Source organism: Alligator sinensis, unplaced genomic scaffold (genome assembly GCF_000455745.1).
Source record: "Alligator sinensis unplaced genomic scaffold, ASM45574v1 scaffold1796_1, whole genome shotgun sequence".
Lineage (NCBI taxonomy): Eukaryota > Metazoa > Chordata > Crocodylia > Alligatoridae > Alligator > Alligator sinensis.
In genome coordinates this window covers 36,935-53,054 of record NW_005843666.1, presented here as the reverse complement: position 1 = coordinate 53,054, position 16,120 = coordinate 36,935, and the positions used below count along the sequence as shown (strand labels likewise).

The following is a 16,120-nucleotide window of genomic DNA, read 5'->3' as shown; positions in this document are numbered from 1 at the left end:
GCGCGCAGGGCCGGGTCTTTCCCCCCCCTGCCCAGGTGACCAGAGCATCGCCTCCCAGGCGCCAGGCTTTTGTCTGCAGACAAGGAGCGAGATCCCCGCTGTGAGAGATTCAACAGCAGCCTCTCAGGCCGGCTGAGACAGGTCTCTGGAGAGGGGCACCGACGGGGGCATTTCTGCCACACCCTGCACCACTTGCCAGGTTTCCCTTGGGGGAAAAAGGTGCATAACCCATTCTCTCTGCACCCAGCAACTAACACTGAACCCATTTTACTTGGCTAAAATCACAGTTTCTTTTGAGCAATTTACTCTTCTACGTTCTTACAGTCTCTCACTGGTTTCTATTGGAACGTGAGCAAAGAGGAAAGAGACATTTTGATATTTCTAACGAAAGAAGCAATGGGTCGTTACCTCCAACGATCACTGTGGTTCCCTTCCCAAAAGTCCATGAGCTGCCGAGGTCATATGCACAGTAATAAATGCCAGACTCATTCCTTTCGCTGTCCCTGATTATCAATGATGTGCTGCGAGTCCGATGCTTGCAAGAAAATTTGCTCACATTTTTATCATCCGCACAGTCCTTAATGCATGTAGGAGCCTTACCCGCCCTTCTCACATACCACAGTACATACTGTCTCCCTTCCATATCTTCCCTGGAGGAGCAGTGGATCTCTGCTGTCCCACCAACTTCCACAAACAGGAACCGCTGAGGCTGGTGCAGATGTAACTGGACTCCCAACACTGTGGAAACACAACAGGGCAATCGTCAGCTTCCAGCGGGTCTCGGGCTGACACAGGTGCCCCTCACGTCTCAGGACCAGAAGGCATTTGCTGCTAACATTTCTGCTTTCCAGGCAGCCTTGCAGCAGCATCCTAACAACCGCCTCTACAGCTACCTCCAAGACCACAAAAAGGAATTTGAAATCCAGTCCTGAGCCCAGCACTGGGATCTGTGTCCTGCTGAGGATGCTCATGTCTCCAATGCTAGAAGCACGGTGCTGAGAGCCGCGTCGGGGGTTTACCTATGGATAAGACAATCAGGGACTTGGCGAGGAGTATGATGGCCATGACTGTCCTGTCCCTCCAGCCCCAGGGCTGCTGTCTAAGTGCAGAGCTGCAGTGCTAGAGCTCAGGGCTGATTGTTTCTGGGGAGAAGCACCTCCCACGGGGACGTGGCTGCTGGGGAGGGGGAGTTTTTTAAACCCATTACCTTGTTGTGCACAGATCTGCATCATATTTCCCTGCATCTGACTGGTGCAAACAGTTATTTTGAACATTAACACACATTCATTACACAAGCAGCTAACATGCCTCAAAACATCTCCCCCTTGCCGGCCTGCCCAGAAGAGCCCAAGAAGTGCCTGAGCGGCTCAAGCCCCATTGACTCTAAAGAGCACCCATGGTCCTAAATCTCTTAGGTGCTTGTGAGTCTTATCCTGCTGCTCTTGGTTCAAGCTCTCCAAGCCCCTGATTTCTTACAGGTACCCCCCACTCCCCCCATATGAGTGTTTGCAGCCTCTTTGGGTTGGGGTGTTGTTGGCATCTGACATCATCCGAGTCAAAGCTCTGACCTGTGTGAGAAACCAGGCAACGGGAGTAACACCTTTGGAAGCACTCTTGTGGCTTGCAGAAGCCATCTACAACCAGATTTGAAAAATGCTTTGGTACTTGAGGGTGCCTGGAAGTCACACACCCCTCGTGGGTGAGTCTGGAAAGCCACATGTCCTCCTTCAGGAGACCCCAGGGCCTTGAAAAACCAGGCCCCTTGAGCCCTCACGGATGTCGGTGCGATGGAGACCCCACGTGCCTGAGTCTTTCTGAGACAGGCACTTCTGATGCGTTGCTCCACGTTACTGGAGGTAGCCGCAGGGCTGAGCTCAGGGGCTGCCACTGAACAAAGCCCCCCTGCTCCTCCAGCGTGAGCAAGGTGGATGGAAGTGAAGGCGTCTGCCTGGTGTAGGGCTCTGTGCTATGAGCGGTGGTTTTTGACCCTGGGTTAGTTAACAGGTGAATCAAGGCATGTCTAGTCACCACCTAGGTAACCTGGCAATTAGTGGGCTGTGATTAATTAGCACATTCACACAGGTTGTAAACTGATACAAATTAAACAGTTTATTAAAGAGAAACCACACAAGTAATAAGCTAAGTAGGTAAGTACAACAGTTCAAAACACACTATTTCAATATAAATACTAACGAAACATTACTAATAGACCTATTCTTACTTAATTAATGACTACTACTCATCCTATTCTAATTGTATCTACCTAACAATCCAAATGTGGACAAAGGGGTGGCCAAACTTTATTACGAGGAGGGAGAATATTTAATTAAACTACAGTCACCGTCTCTGGGTTTCCAATGGCAGTCTGTCTCCAACTAGCGCTTAAGGGTGGCTTACCTTCCACCTTTTATGGGGGAAGGAGTAACCTGCACCCAGAACAACACCCAAAAGGTATAGGATTGGAGAGGATGGGATGGGTAATACTCATGAGAGGAAAGCAGGGGGCTGCTGGCTTACGTACAAAGCAAACCCCAAGGGGAACGGACCGGGGAGCCAGCCCTTGCTACCTCCGCGAGGATCACAATGCAGGAGACACCAAAGGACTGGAGACCCCACGGGATACCAGAGCCCGGGTGCGGGGGTGTTGGGTGGAGTTCACAGCCCGACCTACTTAGCACCAATCTCCATGACCCCAGGTCTGAATTTCCTCCTCAACACTTCTAATGGCTAACAAGCGCAGAAGAGAGATGCACTTTGGATCTGTATTCAACCCTGTGCTGCTCCTGCCGTCGACTGCTTGGATCACCCGGCTGAGAGCACGAATGAAGGCTACTGAATACCAGCACTGCTTATTGAGACAGTGTTGCAATAGGAACTAACTCGACTTTGGAGGCAAATTTTGCATCCCTGGTCTCCCCCTCCTCTGCCCTGCGAGGCGTCAGCATCTCCTGCTGCTCTGTGCACCGGCTGCAGTAAGCAGCTTCCATCCTGGGGTGCAGGGCTCAGGTCATGGTGTGAGCAGGGGTGAGAGCTCAGCAGGGCATCTCGGCTGCACACATGGGGCTCACGTGGGCTGTGTCAGCTCCAGTGCACCCTTGCTCTGGGCTTCATGTTCCCAGCTCCCCTCCCAGCCCAGCCCAGCCCCTGGATATGACTATGAACCTCCCCGCTGGGCTCCTCCTTCCCGGGCACCTGGGCTCACCAATTCTCCCTGGCTTCAGAGACTGCAAAGCTCCTTTCTGGAGCTGGGCTGTGGCTCCCAACCTCTCAGCCACCGCTCCCCCAAACCCCTCCAGGCTCTGAGCTCCCAGGAAAAGCCACCAGCTGGCTCTTCTTGTGGTTAGGAGGCAGGTGCCTGATGGACGCCTGGTCCCAATCCCCGGCTCAGCTGCTGTTCCCAGAGAGCCCTTCTCCCTTCAAGGGACCATGTCACAGGACAGCAGCTGTCTGGCTGTTCCCAGCACCCCACAAAGGGGACACCCCCTTGTTACAGTGCTGCCCAGCTCAGGGGTCATGCTCGGAGACCTCATGACTAGGCCAGCTGCTGTCCCCCAGGGTCCTGGTTGGGCACAGTCTCATGCCAGCTCTTGCCCACCTCCGTGCCCCCTCCCCGAGGCAGCAGGTCCAGGCCCAGATGTGCCCCAGCCTGGGGAGGGAGCTGTGGGGATGGAGACTGGGTGTGAGGAGACCCTGCCTAAGAGATGGCTCCATCAGCACCAGCTCCCTTCAGACACAGAGCGAAGGGCAGGTCTGAGAACTGGAGAAATAACAAAGTGCAAAGGAGGAAAGAGCAGTAATTAACAGCAGCGCTCATTAGAGCAGTAACTCTGGTTTATTTGCAGGGAAGCCCCTGCCAGCCCCAGTCTCGGACCAGAGCTCCCTGGTGCCTGGAGCTGCACAGACACCGAGCAGGGACCCGATGCTCCCTGCCCAAGGAGCTTCTGGCCCAGGATGCCGTGACATACAGAGCTCGCAGCCCCTGCGTTATTCCCTCCGCGGGTTGTTTCCTGCCTCGGGCGTCTTGGGTGAGTCCCAACAGGGCAGGCTCCCAGGCACCCACAGTAGGCACTGGAGCCAACAGCCAGCCCTGCTGCCTGCAGGAATCACATCCCTGCTCACGTCCCTCCTGCTGGGTGCTGCTCCCTGTCCCCACAGTGACGCTGCCAGTTTCAATCCAGCTGCACATAAAATACTCCCCAATGTGAGACAACCATGAACTCACCTTGGCTGCCCCTGGGGACTGGGTGCAAGGCAAGGCTAGGTCATGGCAGGAGTGGGAGCACATGTGGGGACACGGTCTTGTCCTTGCTCATGTGCCTACTTTACCAATAGAGTCAATATGGGGATTTCCCAATGTAATGATACAACCTGGAGTAATTAGGAAGACGGAGAGCAGATTTATGAGTATCAAGGCAAATTTAGGTCAAACATTAGAAAAAACTTCTTCACAACAAGGGTCGCCCAAATCTGGAATCAGCTTCCAAGGGAGCTGGTGCTCTCCCCTACCTTGCGGGTCTTCAAGAGGAGACTGGACAAGCAGTGTCTGACCCCAGCGCTTTTTCCTGCCCAGGGCAGGGTGTCGCACTCGACAACCTAGTGAGGTCCCTTCCGACCCAAACATCTATGACTCTATGTAGCTATGAACCTCACGCATCCATATGACAATAGATCATTGTTCTTACATATTTATATACCAACAATGTTACATATATTCTACAATACAACAGACCTTATGTTCTCATGTACAACATGCCCCAAATACACACCATATTTCTAAAAGTCAGAATGAAGTGGGGAAAAAAATCTTTCCTTGAAAATACTGGTCAATCCCTGTAAGTCAGTGAGGAGCAAAAGGGAGGGCAGCACGTGCAGCACATGCAGCATTGCTTTTGCTTCCCGACCCCTGCACAGATGCATCATAGAGAATCACAGAGCAGGGGGGCTGGAAGGGACCTCCGGGGGTCACATCTAGTCCAACCCCTGCCTGAGGCAGGATCAGCCTTCTCCAAACCATCGTTACACTGGTATTACTGTATTTCCTTCCTGGTAATACACAGGCCAATTTCCAGCAGCTGGTTTCTTGTGGGGAAAGGGTGTGCTGTTACCTCTCAGCTCTGTGTGCTTCGGGAACCCTGGCACAGGATGCAGCCTGAGGACTCACCCCCTCCCCACCTCTGCCTGAACAAGAACTGATTAGGCAGGAGTGGGCAAAATGTGGCCCAGGGACTGGATGTGGCCCACCAGGCCATTCTATCCAGCTGTGGGGCCCCTAAAACATTTAGAAAATTAGTATTACCCTGCCCGGGCCTGCCTGTCATGTGGCCCTCGATGGCTTGCTGAAACTCAGTAAGCAGCCCTCCGCCCAAAATAATTGCCCGCCCCTGGATTAGAGGAAGGACTTACCAAAGACAATGAAGATGCAGTGGGAGACACATCTAAAGACCTCCAGACAAGGGTGATAAGAATGAAGCAACTCCCCTGGTCTCATCTGCATTCAAAATGAAACTGGATGATAACTCATTTAAATGGGAGATGGGACGGGAATGCACCTTCATTAGCGTTCAGGATGGAGAACAGGTGCCAAGGCAAGGTCCGCACTGAACTCTGGGACCAGAGAAGCAGAGGAGCATGGCATGATAGGGGATCCCTGCTCCAAACGCTAATCAGCCCACTTCTACGCACACCCAGTTCAGCAGTTATCAGACCAATTCCAGCAATGACTCCGTTATTGGTACGCACAACACTGAATCTGCCTGTCTGTACTGTGAGCTCCCTCAGAATAATGCCACCCGTAGCCAGGAGTGACCAGTTCCTATTATCCAGCATGTGAGCCATCCTTCACCCATGAACAAACCTAGTGTCTCCCTTGAGCCATTGGTCGTTCTCTACAAACACGTTTCTGTCCTGGGGCTTGGATCCAAAAGCTGCACCAGTCCCACTCCCTTCTTGCCTGGATCCCTCCATTGATTGTGCTGAGGGCTCTGCCTGTCTGTCAGCTCCTACAAACACCTGGGAACGACTGGTTCAAGCTTCATGGAGTGGTGAGAGCCCAGCTCTCTCTCTGTCTCTGACTCCAGGAACCTCACTTTTACTCTCTTGCTCCAGGCACAGCTTTCTAAACCTGACTTTTGCTAATCAAACTTGAGCTACAAATACTGAATTAAAACTATGTAATATTGTAACTGTTCTATTTGTCTCTCTTGTATGGTTATCACTACTGGTATCATCAAAATTCATATACCTTGCAATAAATAACTTTTATGGTCAAGCTGGTTGCTATACTCTCTCTCTCTCTCTGAACCTCACTTACTTTTCCTTCCCCTTAACCTCCCCATTTGCTCTGCAGCAATGCTTCTTTTACCTAAGCCAAAGATCCCTGTAACGCCCAATACTACAGTGGGCTCACCAAGGGAGTTACTACTAGGACCATTGTGGCAAGAGATTGCGACGTGCTGAGTTTTGAGGCACATGAGGGTCAGCTGAAAGTACTGATCGGACCCAGCCTGTCAGACGTACTCTGTTAGCGTGTGCGTATGTGTGTCTAACTGCATTTATTATTGCCCTGCTGAAATAAGTGATGAACTGAGTTCAAGGCACATGAGAGTGTTAGCCTGTCAATGCTGAATAACCCGGCCTGGCTCAGGCGTGCCCTGTTAATCTGTGTGTGTATGTGCGTACATGTGTTTGACTGATTCGGTGGTTGGAGGAACCCAGCCACATTGAACCTGAGTCCTGCAAGATATCTTCATTGGGGGTGGGGACTTGCAGAAGGGAGAGATACAGCTCCGTATAGAAACACAAGTAACACAAGCAGCACATTGATAGAATTACAGAGACCCCAGAAATGTACCCCTGATAAATGAGCACACCCCAAAGTGACAGGCAAATCTGTTAACAGTGCTGTACATGGGGAAGTGTGGTATATTCAGTGTGATAAAGCCCTGATTAGGTTTGTGTGGTGGTGAGATGGATATCACCATGGCCATTTTGGGTTTAAAGCTGTTTGTGGCAAATATTGGCTCTTGTTGGCTAGATGCAAAGGACACTGAAATCAAGGGTGTCCTCCACTTGCTTCACTGCACCATCAATCAGGCCCAGAGCAGCTATCAGTGGAGAGCACTAAAGCCCTTTGCAGACACGAGCCCTCATTTATTGAGGTCCTGGGAATATTCCCTGCTCCCAGTAAAGGAGGAAGGAGCAGCCATGGCCCTGGGGGAGCAGGGTCAGAAATGGTCATGTGTGAAACCTCCAGGCACCCTTGTGCAGTGGGATGCACTCTCCTTTGTGCATGGGGAAACCAAGGCATGGAGGAGGGAAGTGACATGCAAGGGCATCAGTCAGACTCCTGGCTACCCTCCTGCCTAGAAACTGAGGCACAGTTCTCACCCAATCACCCCCTGGGGATCAGCCTGTTTGGTTACCAAATACAGTAAGGCACTGAAGGGGTCTGCCCGGGATGGACAGCTCCAGGATGACAGTGATGGGTCACAGTGGGGCTGTACATGCTCCTCCCAGGAGGCCAGAGGGGCTGCGCTCCTGGACCCGAGTGCTGCGATGAAGAGAGACAGCAGGCACAGCACCTTCCCTGTCACATCCCCACATACACATCTGAGGGGTCACTTCCAGCAGCCGTGTATTGGCCACTGGTACATCTAAATGGTCTCCATTGCAGCTGCACCAGGCTGGCTATGGAGAAGGACTATGCTCTTTATGATCTGTGGGCCAGACACGTGGACCAGCCACAGCCTCTGGACATCACCCTGCCCTGTGATTTCTAGATATCATTTTGCATTGAATTCAGATCTTCTCTTGCTTGGTCTGGGACTTCAATCACTTGCACCTCCTTCCAGGCCTTGTTGCCCTTCTTGGTGGATATCAGGGGGCTTTGACTCCGATGAGCATCAGGGCCAGAGATGCTTCACTTTGAGGCTGCCCATTGCTGACAGAGGCAGGGATGAAACCATAGATCACCAGGCAGCTGAAGCACAAAGCACACCTGAGCTTGAGTTGGCTGCAGGTCTGGTGCATGGAGGTCATCCAGGGCTACAAACCCTACCTGGAAAGCTGGTTAAATCCTCGGGTGGGTCGTTCTAGTAGCTCAGAGCACAGCACAGGGCACCCAGCCACTCACACCACAACTAGGGAGCTCAAAGCTGAAGCCCCTGCCATAAAGCCCCACCTCTGGATCATAATGTTGGGTCGTTCTGGCCTTATGACATACTGCACCCCACAGGAAACATTTATTGTAAATATTACATCTAGATTTTTCTTACCAAAAATCTTCCATCGATCCTTCTCCACTGACACGGAAAATATGGTATATTTGGGCAACAAAGTTTTGGGTGTTTTATTTTTTGGTCAGCACGCTGCTAAAACAAGGCTGGTGCACAAAGCCAAGGCATGGGGGAACATAGCACAGAGTAGGTGGATCTCATTAGTGCGGGTAATGATGGCAGGGAAACGACCGTGGGATGAGTGCATTCAGAGTGCATGTGCTAAACGCACAGTGCAGCATCCTCCCAGCTCGTGTGGGAGCGCAGCACAGATCCTGCAGCACAGGTTCCCGTCCGATTGTGGGCTGGACACAGGCCCAGCTCCCTGGGGATTGTCTCTTGTCTCTGACTGAAGAACAGCTCAAAAGTCCACCTGATGTCTATCCGCAGGGGATGTTTGCAGTTGGGATTTTCAGGGGGGGAAAAGTGAGATTTGTGTTTCTGTTGAAATGTCCCATGATGGGAAATGTTCCACCCGGTTCTCCTGGGGAGTCTTTACTACAACAACGGAAACTGATGTCCCCCCAGCCAAGCTCTGACCTGCCCAGTCTGAACGCCCACAAGGGGAGAGTGTGTCCCCCGTGGAGCCTTCTTAGCGGCTGGTGTGGTTCACGCTGATTAGCAGAGAAGTGGCCACCATCCCTGCATGAAGGACCCCGTGGATGTGGCTGTTCAGGGAGTCACGTTCTTCCCTCGTGCTATCTTGGTTTGTGGGGAGTCAGCGGCTTAAATACCAGCTCTGTGTATATGAGTCCGTCCTGCTGGGAACATTTCATAGCTTTGGAAAAGGAACAAGGCTCCTGTGCAGGGGGGTTGGGATTCCCTGAGCCCCAGTGAAAGCCTCCCCCAGGCCCTTATGCTCCTGCTTTCCATATCAAGGGTTAGTGAAATCACTGGGCAGCCCTTGCATTGACTCCAAGAAAGTGGGGGCCAGATCCAGAGCGCTATGCAGTGCTGGCTCTTGAAGCCAGGTAACATGAACATTTCCTGTGGGTTAAAAGGAGGTGGGGGCTTTCCTATATATTAGTATACTCTGTGGTATCCCCCCCAACATGTGTCCACTCTCATGCAGCGGTAAGTGGAAGCTGCCTGGGTGTCCTTAACCCTCAGTGAACCAGGACTAAGATAAACCAGTCTGGCTTTCACTTGCCCCTGGATGAACCAAGATATTTTCCCTTGTCCAGTGAAGCCCTCACAGCCTCTACATCCATGCCTTGAAGTACTCTGCAAACACTGTATTTTCTAGAATGCAATACACACTTTTTTCCCCCAAACCAGCCCAGAATTGAGGTGTAGATATTAAGTGGGGAAGCTGATTCTTCTGCCCAACATAAAAGCGCCTGGCCTAGCCCCCTGCTGCCCAGTAGCTCTGCTGTTACTCTTCAGGCCAATGAAGGAGTTCACGGCCCCTTGCTCTTCACTGCACAGGGGTTAACCACCATCTCTTCTCTTTCAAAGTCACTGCACTAGTGACCCAGCCTTTGAGGGCAGATTTACTGCCTGCTAGAGTACTAGGGTACCTTGTCTCTGCTCCTATTTCACATCACTTTAAGTCTGATTAAGATCAGAGGTCCACCCATGGACACCAGGCTTCCTCTGCAGCCCTGGTTTTAGTGAACCATGAAGAGGAGGCTCTGCCCTGCTCGCTGCAGCCATAAATCTGGGGAAAACATTTCTTCAAGACACCATTCAAAAACAAGATGCCTATTAGATTTGGGGGCCTGTTATGTGAGGAAATCCAGTACCCTGCTTATTTATGTGCCAGCCACTGGTCAGGGTCCATCCAAGACCCAAAGAGGGTCTGAAGCTGCCATTTGACATTCCCAGCACCCGGAGGAAGGAGGTCTTGTTAGCCCCGCTTCTACAAACAGGGACAAAGCAGGTAAAATGACTAAACCAGAGTCCTGCAGTCTGTAAGTGACCAAGCTAGGATAATGCTTGCCCTTAGACTGTGCTTCCCTTTCATCAGTTAGTAATTCAGTGTCAGCGAGAAATATGCTGATGGACCCACAGACAGGCCCACCGAGGCAGACAGCAAGGGTTTCTAAATGGCTGTACCTGATTTTCCTGGGAGATGCGAGGTACTGCTTCCCTGGGCCGGGAACCTGAAATGGAGACAGCAGTCATAGCTCCTCTTCCACTGCCGTGTCCCCATGTACACAGGGCTGAACACAAGGATGAGTCCTCAGTGCAAAGCCTCATGCCCTGCATGAGCCACACACCCCAGGCTCAGGCTATCTGTGGTGGGGGCCTGTCTACATCACTCCCCGGGGGCAGAGCTCAGAGCCAAACTCCAGGCACAGGACAAGCCTTGGGGCCTGTGACGGCTGCAGCCTGGTTGTCCCGCACAGGTGAGCCCACTGGTGATGCCCAGGGAGCGTCTGGGGGCCACAAACTGTTTCTTACCCCATCGGGGAGGGCAGTGGATCCAGATGAGACTCAGGGGCACCGTGACCAGCAGCAGGGCACTGCCCACTGCCACGACAGAGAGCATGACGCAGGGTGCGGAGGGAGCTACAAGGGAGAGACAAAAGCCTCATGTCACTGCTCTTGCCCTGCTCCGCTCTGCAGCAGCGGGGTCCAGTGGTTAGAGGACCAGAGAGAGCTGGGCTCTGTCTCTGGTGACACCACTAACCTGCAGGTCACTGCCCTGCCTGTGCCTCAGTTTTCCCCAGCCCCAAAGTGGTACCAGCACTACCAACCCTTGTAAATCCCTGGGAGACCTCTGGATGGAAGCTGCTAACTGAGATCTGGGGATTTCTTGTATCCAGGCCCTGCTGCCCATCTGTCTCCACAACTCTCCCTGGACCATTCCCCTCACCCCACAGCCCCTCCGGACCTTGGAGTAGCCAGCACACTCCTTTCATTCATTGAAGGGCTCCTAAGTCCCCTCTTCCCTGAATATTATCATTTAACTCTTCTCAGAGGTCTCCAAGATGGTCTCTGCCTTGTCTCATGCCTTGGCACTGTTTAACGCCACCTTCCCCCAAATTCCCTGCACATCTGCCTGCATGCAAAAATGACATGGTCGTCCAGACACTGTCATGCATATTAGAGACACCAGTGATTGCTATGGATTTGGACCAACACTATGTCTTAGCTGAAAATGTAGAACCACTCACGTGCAGAATAGACGGCATGTCTGGTAACACTGCTGCCAGATGAGTTGAATGTGACCTCACAGGTGACGGTCGCCCCACTGGCCCAGCTGGCCCAGGGGATGCTGATGCCATGGATGAGTGTTAAGGACCCATCACTGGCTTTCAGCAAGCGCGGCAGCCCCTGGGCTCGCTCCTCTCCGGGAACGTGCCAGGACACCCAGACGAGGTTGGAGACGCCCCGGATCACACAGGCCAGATGTGCAGGGTCCATGGCTCCATTCTCCCCTGCAACAGGGCCCAGGAGCAGCACGGAGCTGCTGTCAGTGAAGCTGTCTGGTCAGAAAAGAAACTGAGAACTTAAGGGCAGACAGAGCTGAGCTGCAGCCTGGCCACAGCTGTGGGTCTGTCACCAAGAGATTAAGCAAGATAAAAGTCTGCTGGAGAATAAGGACATGTGCCACTCCTTGCCAAGCTGAAAGAGAGGAACCAGTCCAAGGCACAGCCAGCCTAGCCAGGAGAGAGCCGGGCAGTCTTCTCAAGGCAGCACTAGTACCTTTGGGAGTTCACAATCTTCTCACCAGCCATCAGGGCTCGGAGGGAGAAACATTCCCAGCCTGGCTGCACAGACCAGCCCCACGGAGACCCAGCACTCCCCTGCACCACTTGCCAGGTTTTCCCTGTGAGTAAACACTGCATAGCCCGTTCTCTCTCTGCCCCCAGCAGCTAACGCTGAACACATTTTACTTGGCTAAAAACACAGCTTTTTTTCAGCAATTTACTCTTCTACGTTCTTAAGGTTTCTTGTTGGTTTCTAATGGAAGTGAGCAATGAGACACAGCTATTCTAATTAAAGAGGCAATGGGTCGTTACCTCCAATGATCACCGTGGTTCCATTCCCAAATGTCATAGAGCCAGTGACTGCACGTGCACAGTAATAAATGCCAGACTCATTCCTTTGGATGTCCCTGATTTCCAGTGTTGTGCTGTATCTCTGATGCTTGCAAGCAAATTTGCTCACATTTTTATCATTTATACAGTCTTTCATGCGTGTGGGGGCCTCACCCACCCTTCTCAGATACCAGTGCACAGTTCCTCCCCCATCCAAATCTTCCCTGGAGGAACAGGGGATCTCTGCTGTCCCACCGACTTCCACAAACAGGAACCGCTGAGGCTGGTGCAGATGTAACTGGACTCCCAACACTGTGGAAACACAACAGGGCAATTGTCAGCTTCCATCCGGTCTTGGGCTGACACAGGTGCCTTCATGTCTTGGGACCAGAAGGCATTAGCTGCTGATTCTTCTGCTTTCCAGGCAGCCTTAAAGCAGCACACTAACAACCCCTTCTATAGCTACCTCCAAGACCACAAAAAAAACCTTTGAAATCCAGCCCAGAGCCCAGTGCTGGAATCTGTGTCCTGCTGAGGATGTCTTCATCCACGATCCCAGGAGCACAGTGCTGACAGCCATGGGGGAGGTTTACCTAGAGATGAGACAAGCAGGGACTTGGCGAGGAACATGATGGCCACGAGTATCCTGCTTCTTTGGCCCAAGGGCTGCTGCCTAAGTGCAGGGCTGCATGCAAGGGCTCAGGGCTGGTTGTTTCTGGGGAGGAGCACCTCTCACGGGGTTGTGGCTACTGAGGAGGGGGGTCCTTTAACCACATCGCCTTGCTGTGCACAGACCTGCAACATGTCTCCCTGCATCTGACCAGTGCATCAAGTTCCTGTGAATATTAACACTCATTACACCAGGAGCTAACATGCCCCAAAACATCCCCTCTCACTGGCTGGCTCAGAAAAGCGATAGGGTCTTAGGGTAGCAAAACCCTAGTTTTTCTTTTTTCTTTAATTTAAAAATGCATTCCCTTCCCCAACTGTTTCTGATTTTCTCTCTGCCCTCTCTATCCCTTATAAGTATTTATGATAAGTCATAGTTAAGCTAAAACATAGGATAAGCTCTTGTATTCCATTACTATAACAAGCACCTTTTATATTGTTCGTGTATCATTGTAAATAGTGCCCTGTTATTTTGGTATTGATTTTTATTGGTTTATATTGTATTCCTATTATGTTTGTATTGATTTTTACTGTTTTATATTGATAGTGTATGATTTAGGCCTGTGTCTGTAAGTTAGCCAAAGTAATGTCAAGTCTCTGTCTTGCCTTGTCAAGTCTCCATTTTGTGTCCCCTGCCCGGGCAGACCCTATTGTAATTGTGTTGTAACTGTGACTCATACCTACCCCTCCCATGTAAATTGGTTCCTGGGTGAATGAGATCGAATGAGTGTGCTTGAGACATAATGGTAGCAGGCCTAAAAAAAGCTCCCGCTGAATGACCTGACCATCAACTTAATGACCCTACCAGGGCCTTGCATTGACTCTCCCTGAAACCACAGAGCTATGCCCAGAACCAGAGACAAAACCCAATATTTGGAAGATAAAGATCCTCCAAGAAACCAGTAATATGGAAACAAAGAACAGAATAGAAACCAGCAACTCCACCATTTTATCCCACCGGACAATGAGGACACCTGGAACTGCACGTCTTCACCTGAGCAGGACTGGGCACGTCCTCCCCATTGGAGTCACAGGTAGCCCACCCCTATGAAAGGGGTGGTAGAGTGTGACCTCCTCGGGACACCCTCTCCATCCGGACCAGCACTACAACATGCCACCTATCCACCCACAGGCCCTACTGGTGCCCCCTCCTCTGGACAACGTCTTGCTGGAGAAGACCCCGACTGGCCATCGACAATTGACTCTCAGCCCGGATAGGTAACTATCACCCGCACCTTCCCTCCAAACAAGGGACCTGAGCTCTGTTTCTATACCCCTTGACTTCAATCTCTCTACTAAGCTGTTTCTCCCCTGCTACCATTGCGTGAGTGTGTGAGTGTTAGTGTGTGTGCAGAAACCAATAATTTGCAATCCAAATATTGTGTTACCCCTTTTCTGTCTAATAAAACTGTTATTTGAAACCCCGAATTGGGTTTGGTCTTACTGAGGTCCCGGCCCTGCTCCAATCTCTGCTCCCTGCCCCTCTGATCTTCGTCCTGTCTCTCTCTCTCTCTCTCTGCCACCTCCAACACCCCCGTTTCTCTGACGCCTCCAACACCCGTTTCTCTGCTGCCTCTGATCCCCATCCCGTCCTCTCTCGCCTAAGCCTGCGGCTTCCCTCCCCTCCCGGCTCTTCACGCCGCTCCCGGCTCCACTCCCCGCTCTGCTCCCAGAATCCCTCTCTCTCTCCTAGTCACCAAGCACCCCAAGTACCTCCAAGCACCAACACGCAGCTGCCCGAGTGTATGCTTATGTATGGATATGTGTGCGGACCAATAATTTTCCCATGAATATTTTGTTTGTATATAATTTTGCACCATGCCCTCCTGCCTAACTGCGATATTGCGATCCTGAGCATTGATCTGGCGCATGTCAAGTCAACATTAACAACCCAAACCGCAGAGACTCTGAGTGCGCCCATGCTCCTAAATCATGTCTTAGGTGTTTAAAAGGCTAGTCCTGCTTCTCCATGCTCCAGACATTCAAGCCCCCTATTTCCTATGGGTACAATCCCAGCCTCCTCAAGATGAGTATTTGCAGCCTCTTTGGGGAGAGGCGTCCGTGGTGTCTGATGCTGTCAGAGTCAAAGCTCTGACCTGTGTGAGAAACCAAGCAACAAGAGCAACATGCTCAGAAGTGCCTCTGTGGCTTGGGGCTTGCATTTGTTTTCATGTGTAGATGAAATGGGGGCTCTAAATTGAAGCGGTGGGTTTTTTAATACACTGCTCCAATTTAGATTCATAGATTCGTAGATGTTTGGGCTGGAAGGGACCTTAGCAGATCATCCAGTCCAACCCCTTCCCTGGCTAGGGAAGAGTGCTGGGGTCAGATGACCCTGGCCAGATGCATGTCCGGTCTCCTCTTGAAGACTCCCAAGGTAGGGGAGAGCACCACCTCCCTGGGAAGCCCATTCCAGATTCTGGCAACCCGTACCGAAGTTCTTCCTGATGTCTAGCCTAAATCTGCTCTCCCTCAGTTTGTGACCGTTGTTCCTAGTTACTCCAAGGGGTGCCCTGGTAAACAGAGCATCTCCTATTCCTTACTGCCTGCCCCAATGAATTTGTAGGTGGCCACAAGATCACTTTTCAGCCTTCTCTTGTGGAGGCTGAAGAGATCCAGAGAGATCAATCTCTCCTCATAGGGTTTTGCCTGGAGGCCCCTAACCATACGAGTGGCCTCCTCTGAACTCTCTCGAGGTTGTCCACATCCCTCTTGGAGTGTGGCGCTCATAACTGGATGCCACCCTTCACGAATGGCATCTGGTTTAGGGTGAAGGAAACCCCCGTGTTGTGTACACCCATGTCATACCTGCCTCTCCGGCGGTAGGGAGGGGAGTGCCGATCGACCGGTTCGCCCCCTTTATGCTGGTGTCTAGATTAAGGGGTCGCGAGCTTCCATCCCAGCTCCGTGAAGATCTGGAGATGGAGGAACGCGCTGCGGATGAGAGGGTGGCCCTGCGGTACGACAAGTGGGGAGTACTAACTGCAACTTTCCGTACAATAACTGATTTAATGCAAAAGAATTTAAGTTTGAAAGCCCAGCTGCGTACGGCCGTTCAAGCGGTCAAAAAGCGGCGTTGAAAAAGAATCCTGAGACGCCACGCCAAGATGGCGCCGAGTAAGAGGGAGACCGCGTGGAAGAACCGGAAGAGAAGGGTGGAGCTTCAGAGGAACCCGCAAGAGTCCAGCC

At 51.8% G+C, this 16,120-nt stretch overlaps 2 protein-coding genes across 2 annotated transcripts in view; both read right to left on the bottom strand.

Moving 5' to 3' along the window:
- Nucleotides 1–2,987, bottom strand: part of LOC112548873 — a 12,987-nt gene extending 10,000 nt beyond the window's left edge. Inside the window, exons 1-3 of the mRNA XM_025195633.1 lie at nucleotides 2,881–2,987; nucleotides 1,569–1,675; nucleotides 409–738 (exon numbers count right to left, since the gene is read on the bottom strand). Coding sequence (XP_025051418.1) covers nucleotides 409–738; nucleotides 1,569–1,675; nucleotides 2,881–2,987 — 544 coding nt within the window. The remainder of the gene's footprint in view (nucleotides 1–408; nucleotides 739–1,568; nucleotides 1,676–2,880) is intronic.
- A 5,341-nt stretch (nucleotides 2,988–8,328) lies between these two features.
- Nucleotides 8,329–16,120, bottom strand: part of LOC102384010 — a 17,703-nt gene continuing 9,911 nt past the window's right edge. Inside the window, exons 6-10 of the mRNA XM_025195632.1 lie at nucleotides 12,245–12,574; nucleotides 11,396–11,707; nucleotides 10,680–10,787; nucleotides 10,332–10,378; nucleotides 8,329–9,031 (exon numbers count right to left, since the gene is read on the bottom strand). Of these exons, the coding sequence (XP_025051417.1) occupies nucleotides 8,972–9,031; nucleotides 10,332–10,378; nucleotides 10,680–10,787; nucleotides 11,396–11,707; nucleotides 12,245–12,574 (857 nt within the window). The 3' untranslated portion in view covers nucleotides 8,329–8,971. The remainder of the gene's footprint in view (nucleotides 9,032–10,331; nucleotides 10,379–10,679; nucleotides 10,788–11,395; nucleotides 11,708–12,244; nucleotides 12,575–16,120) is intronic.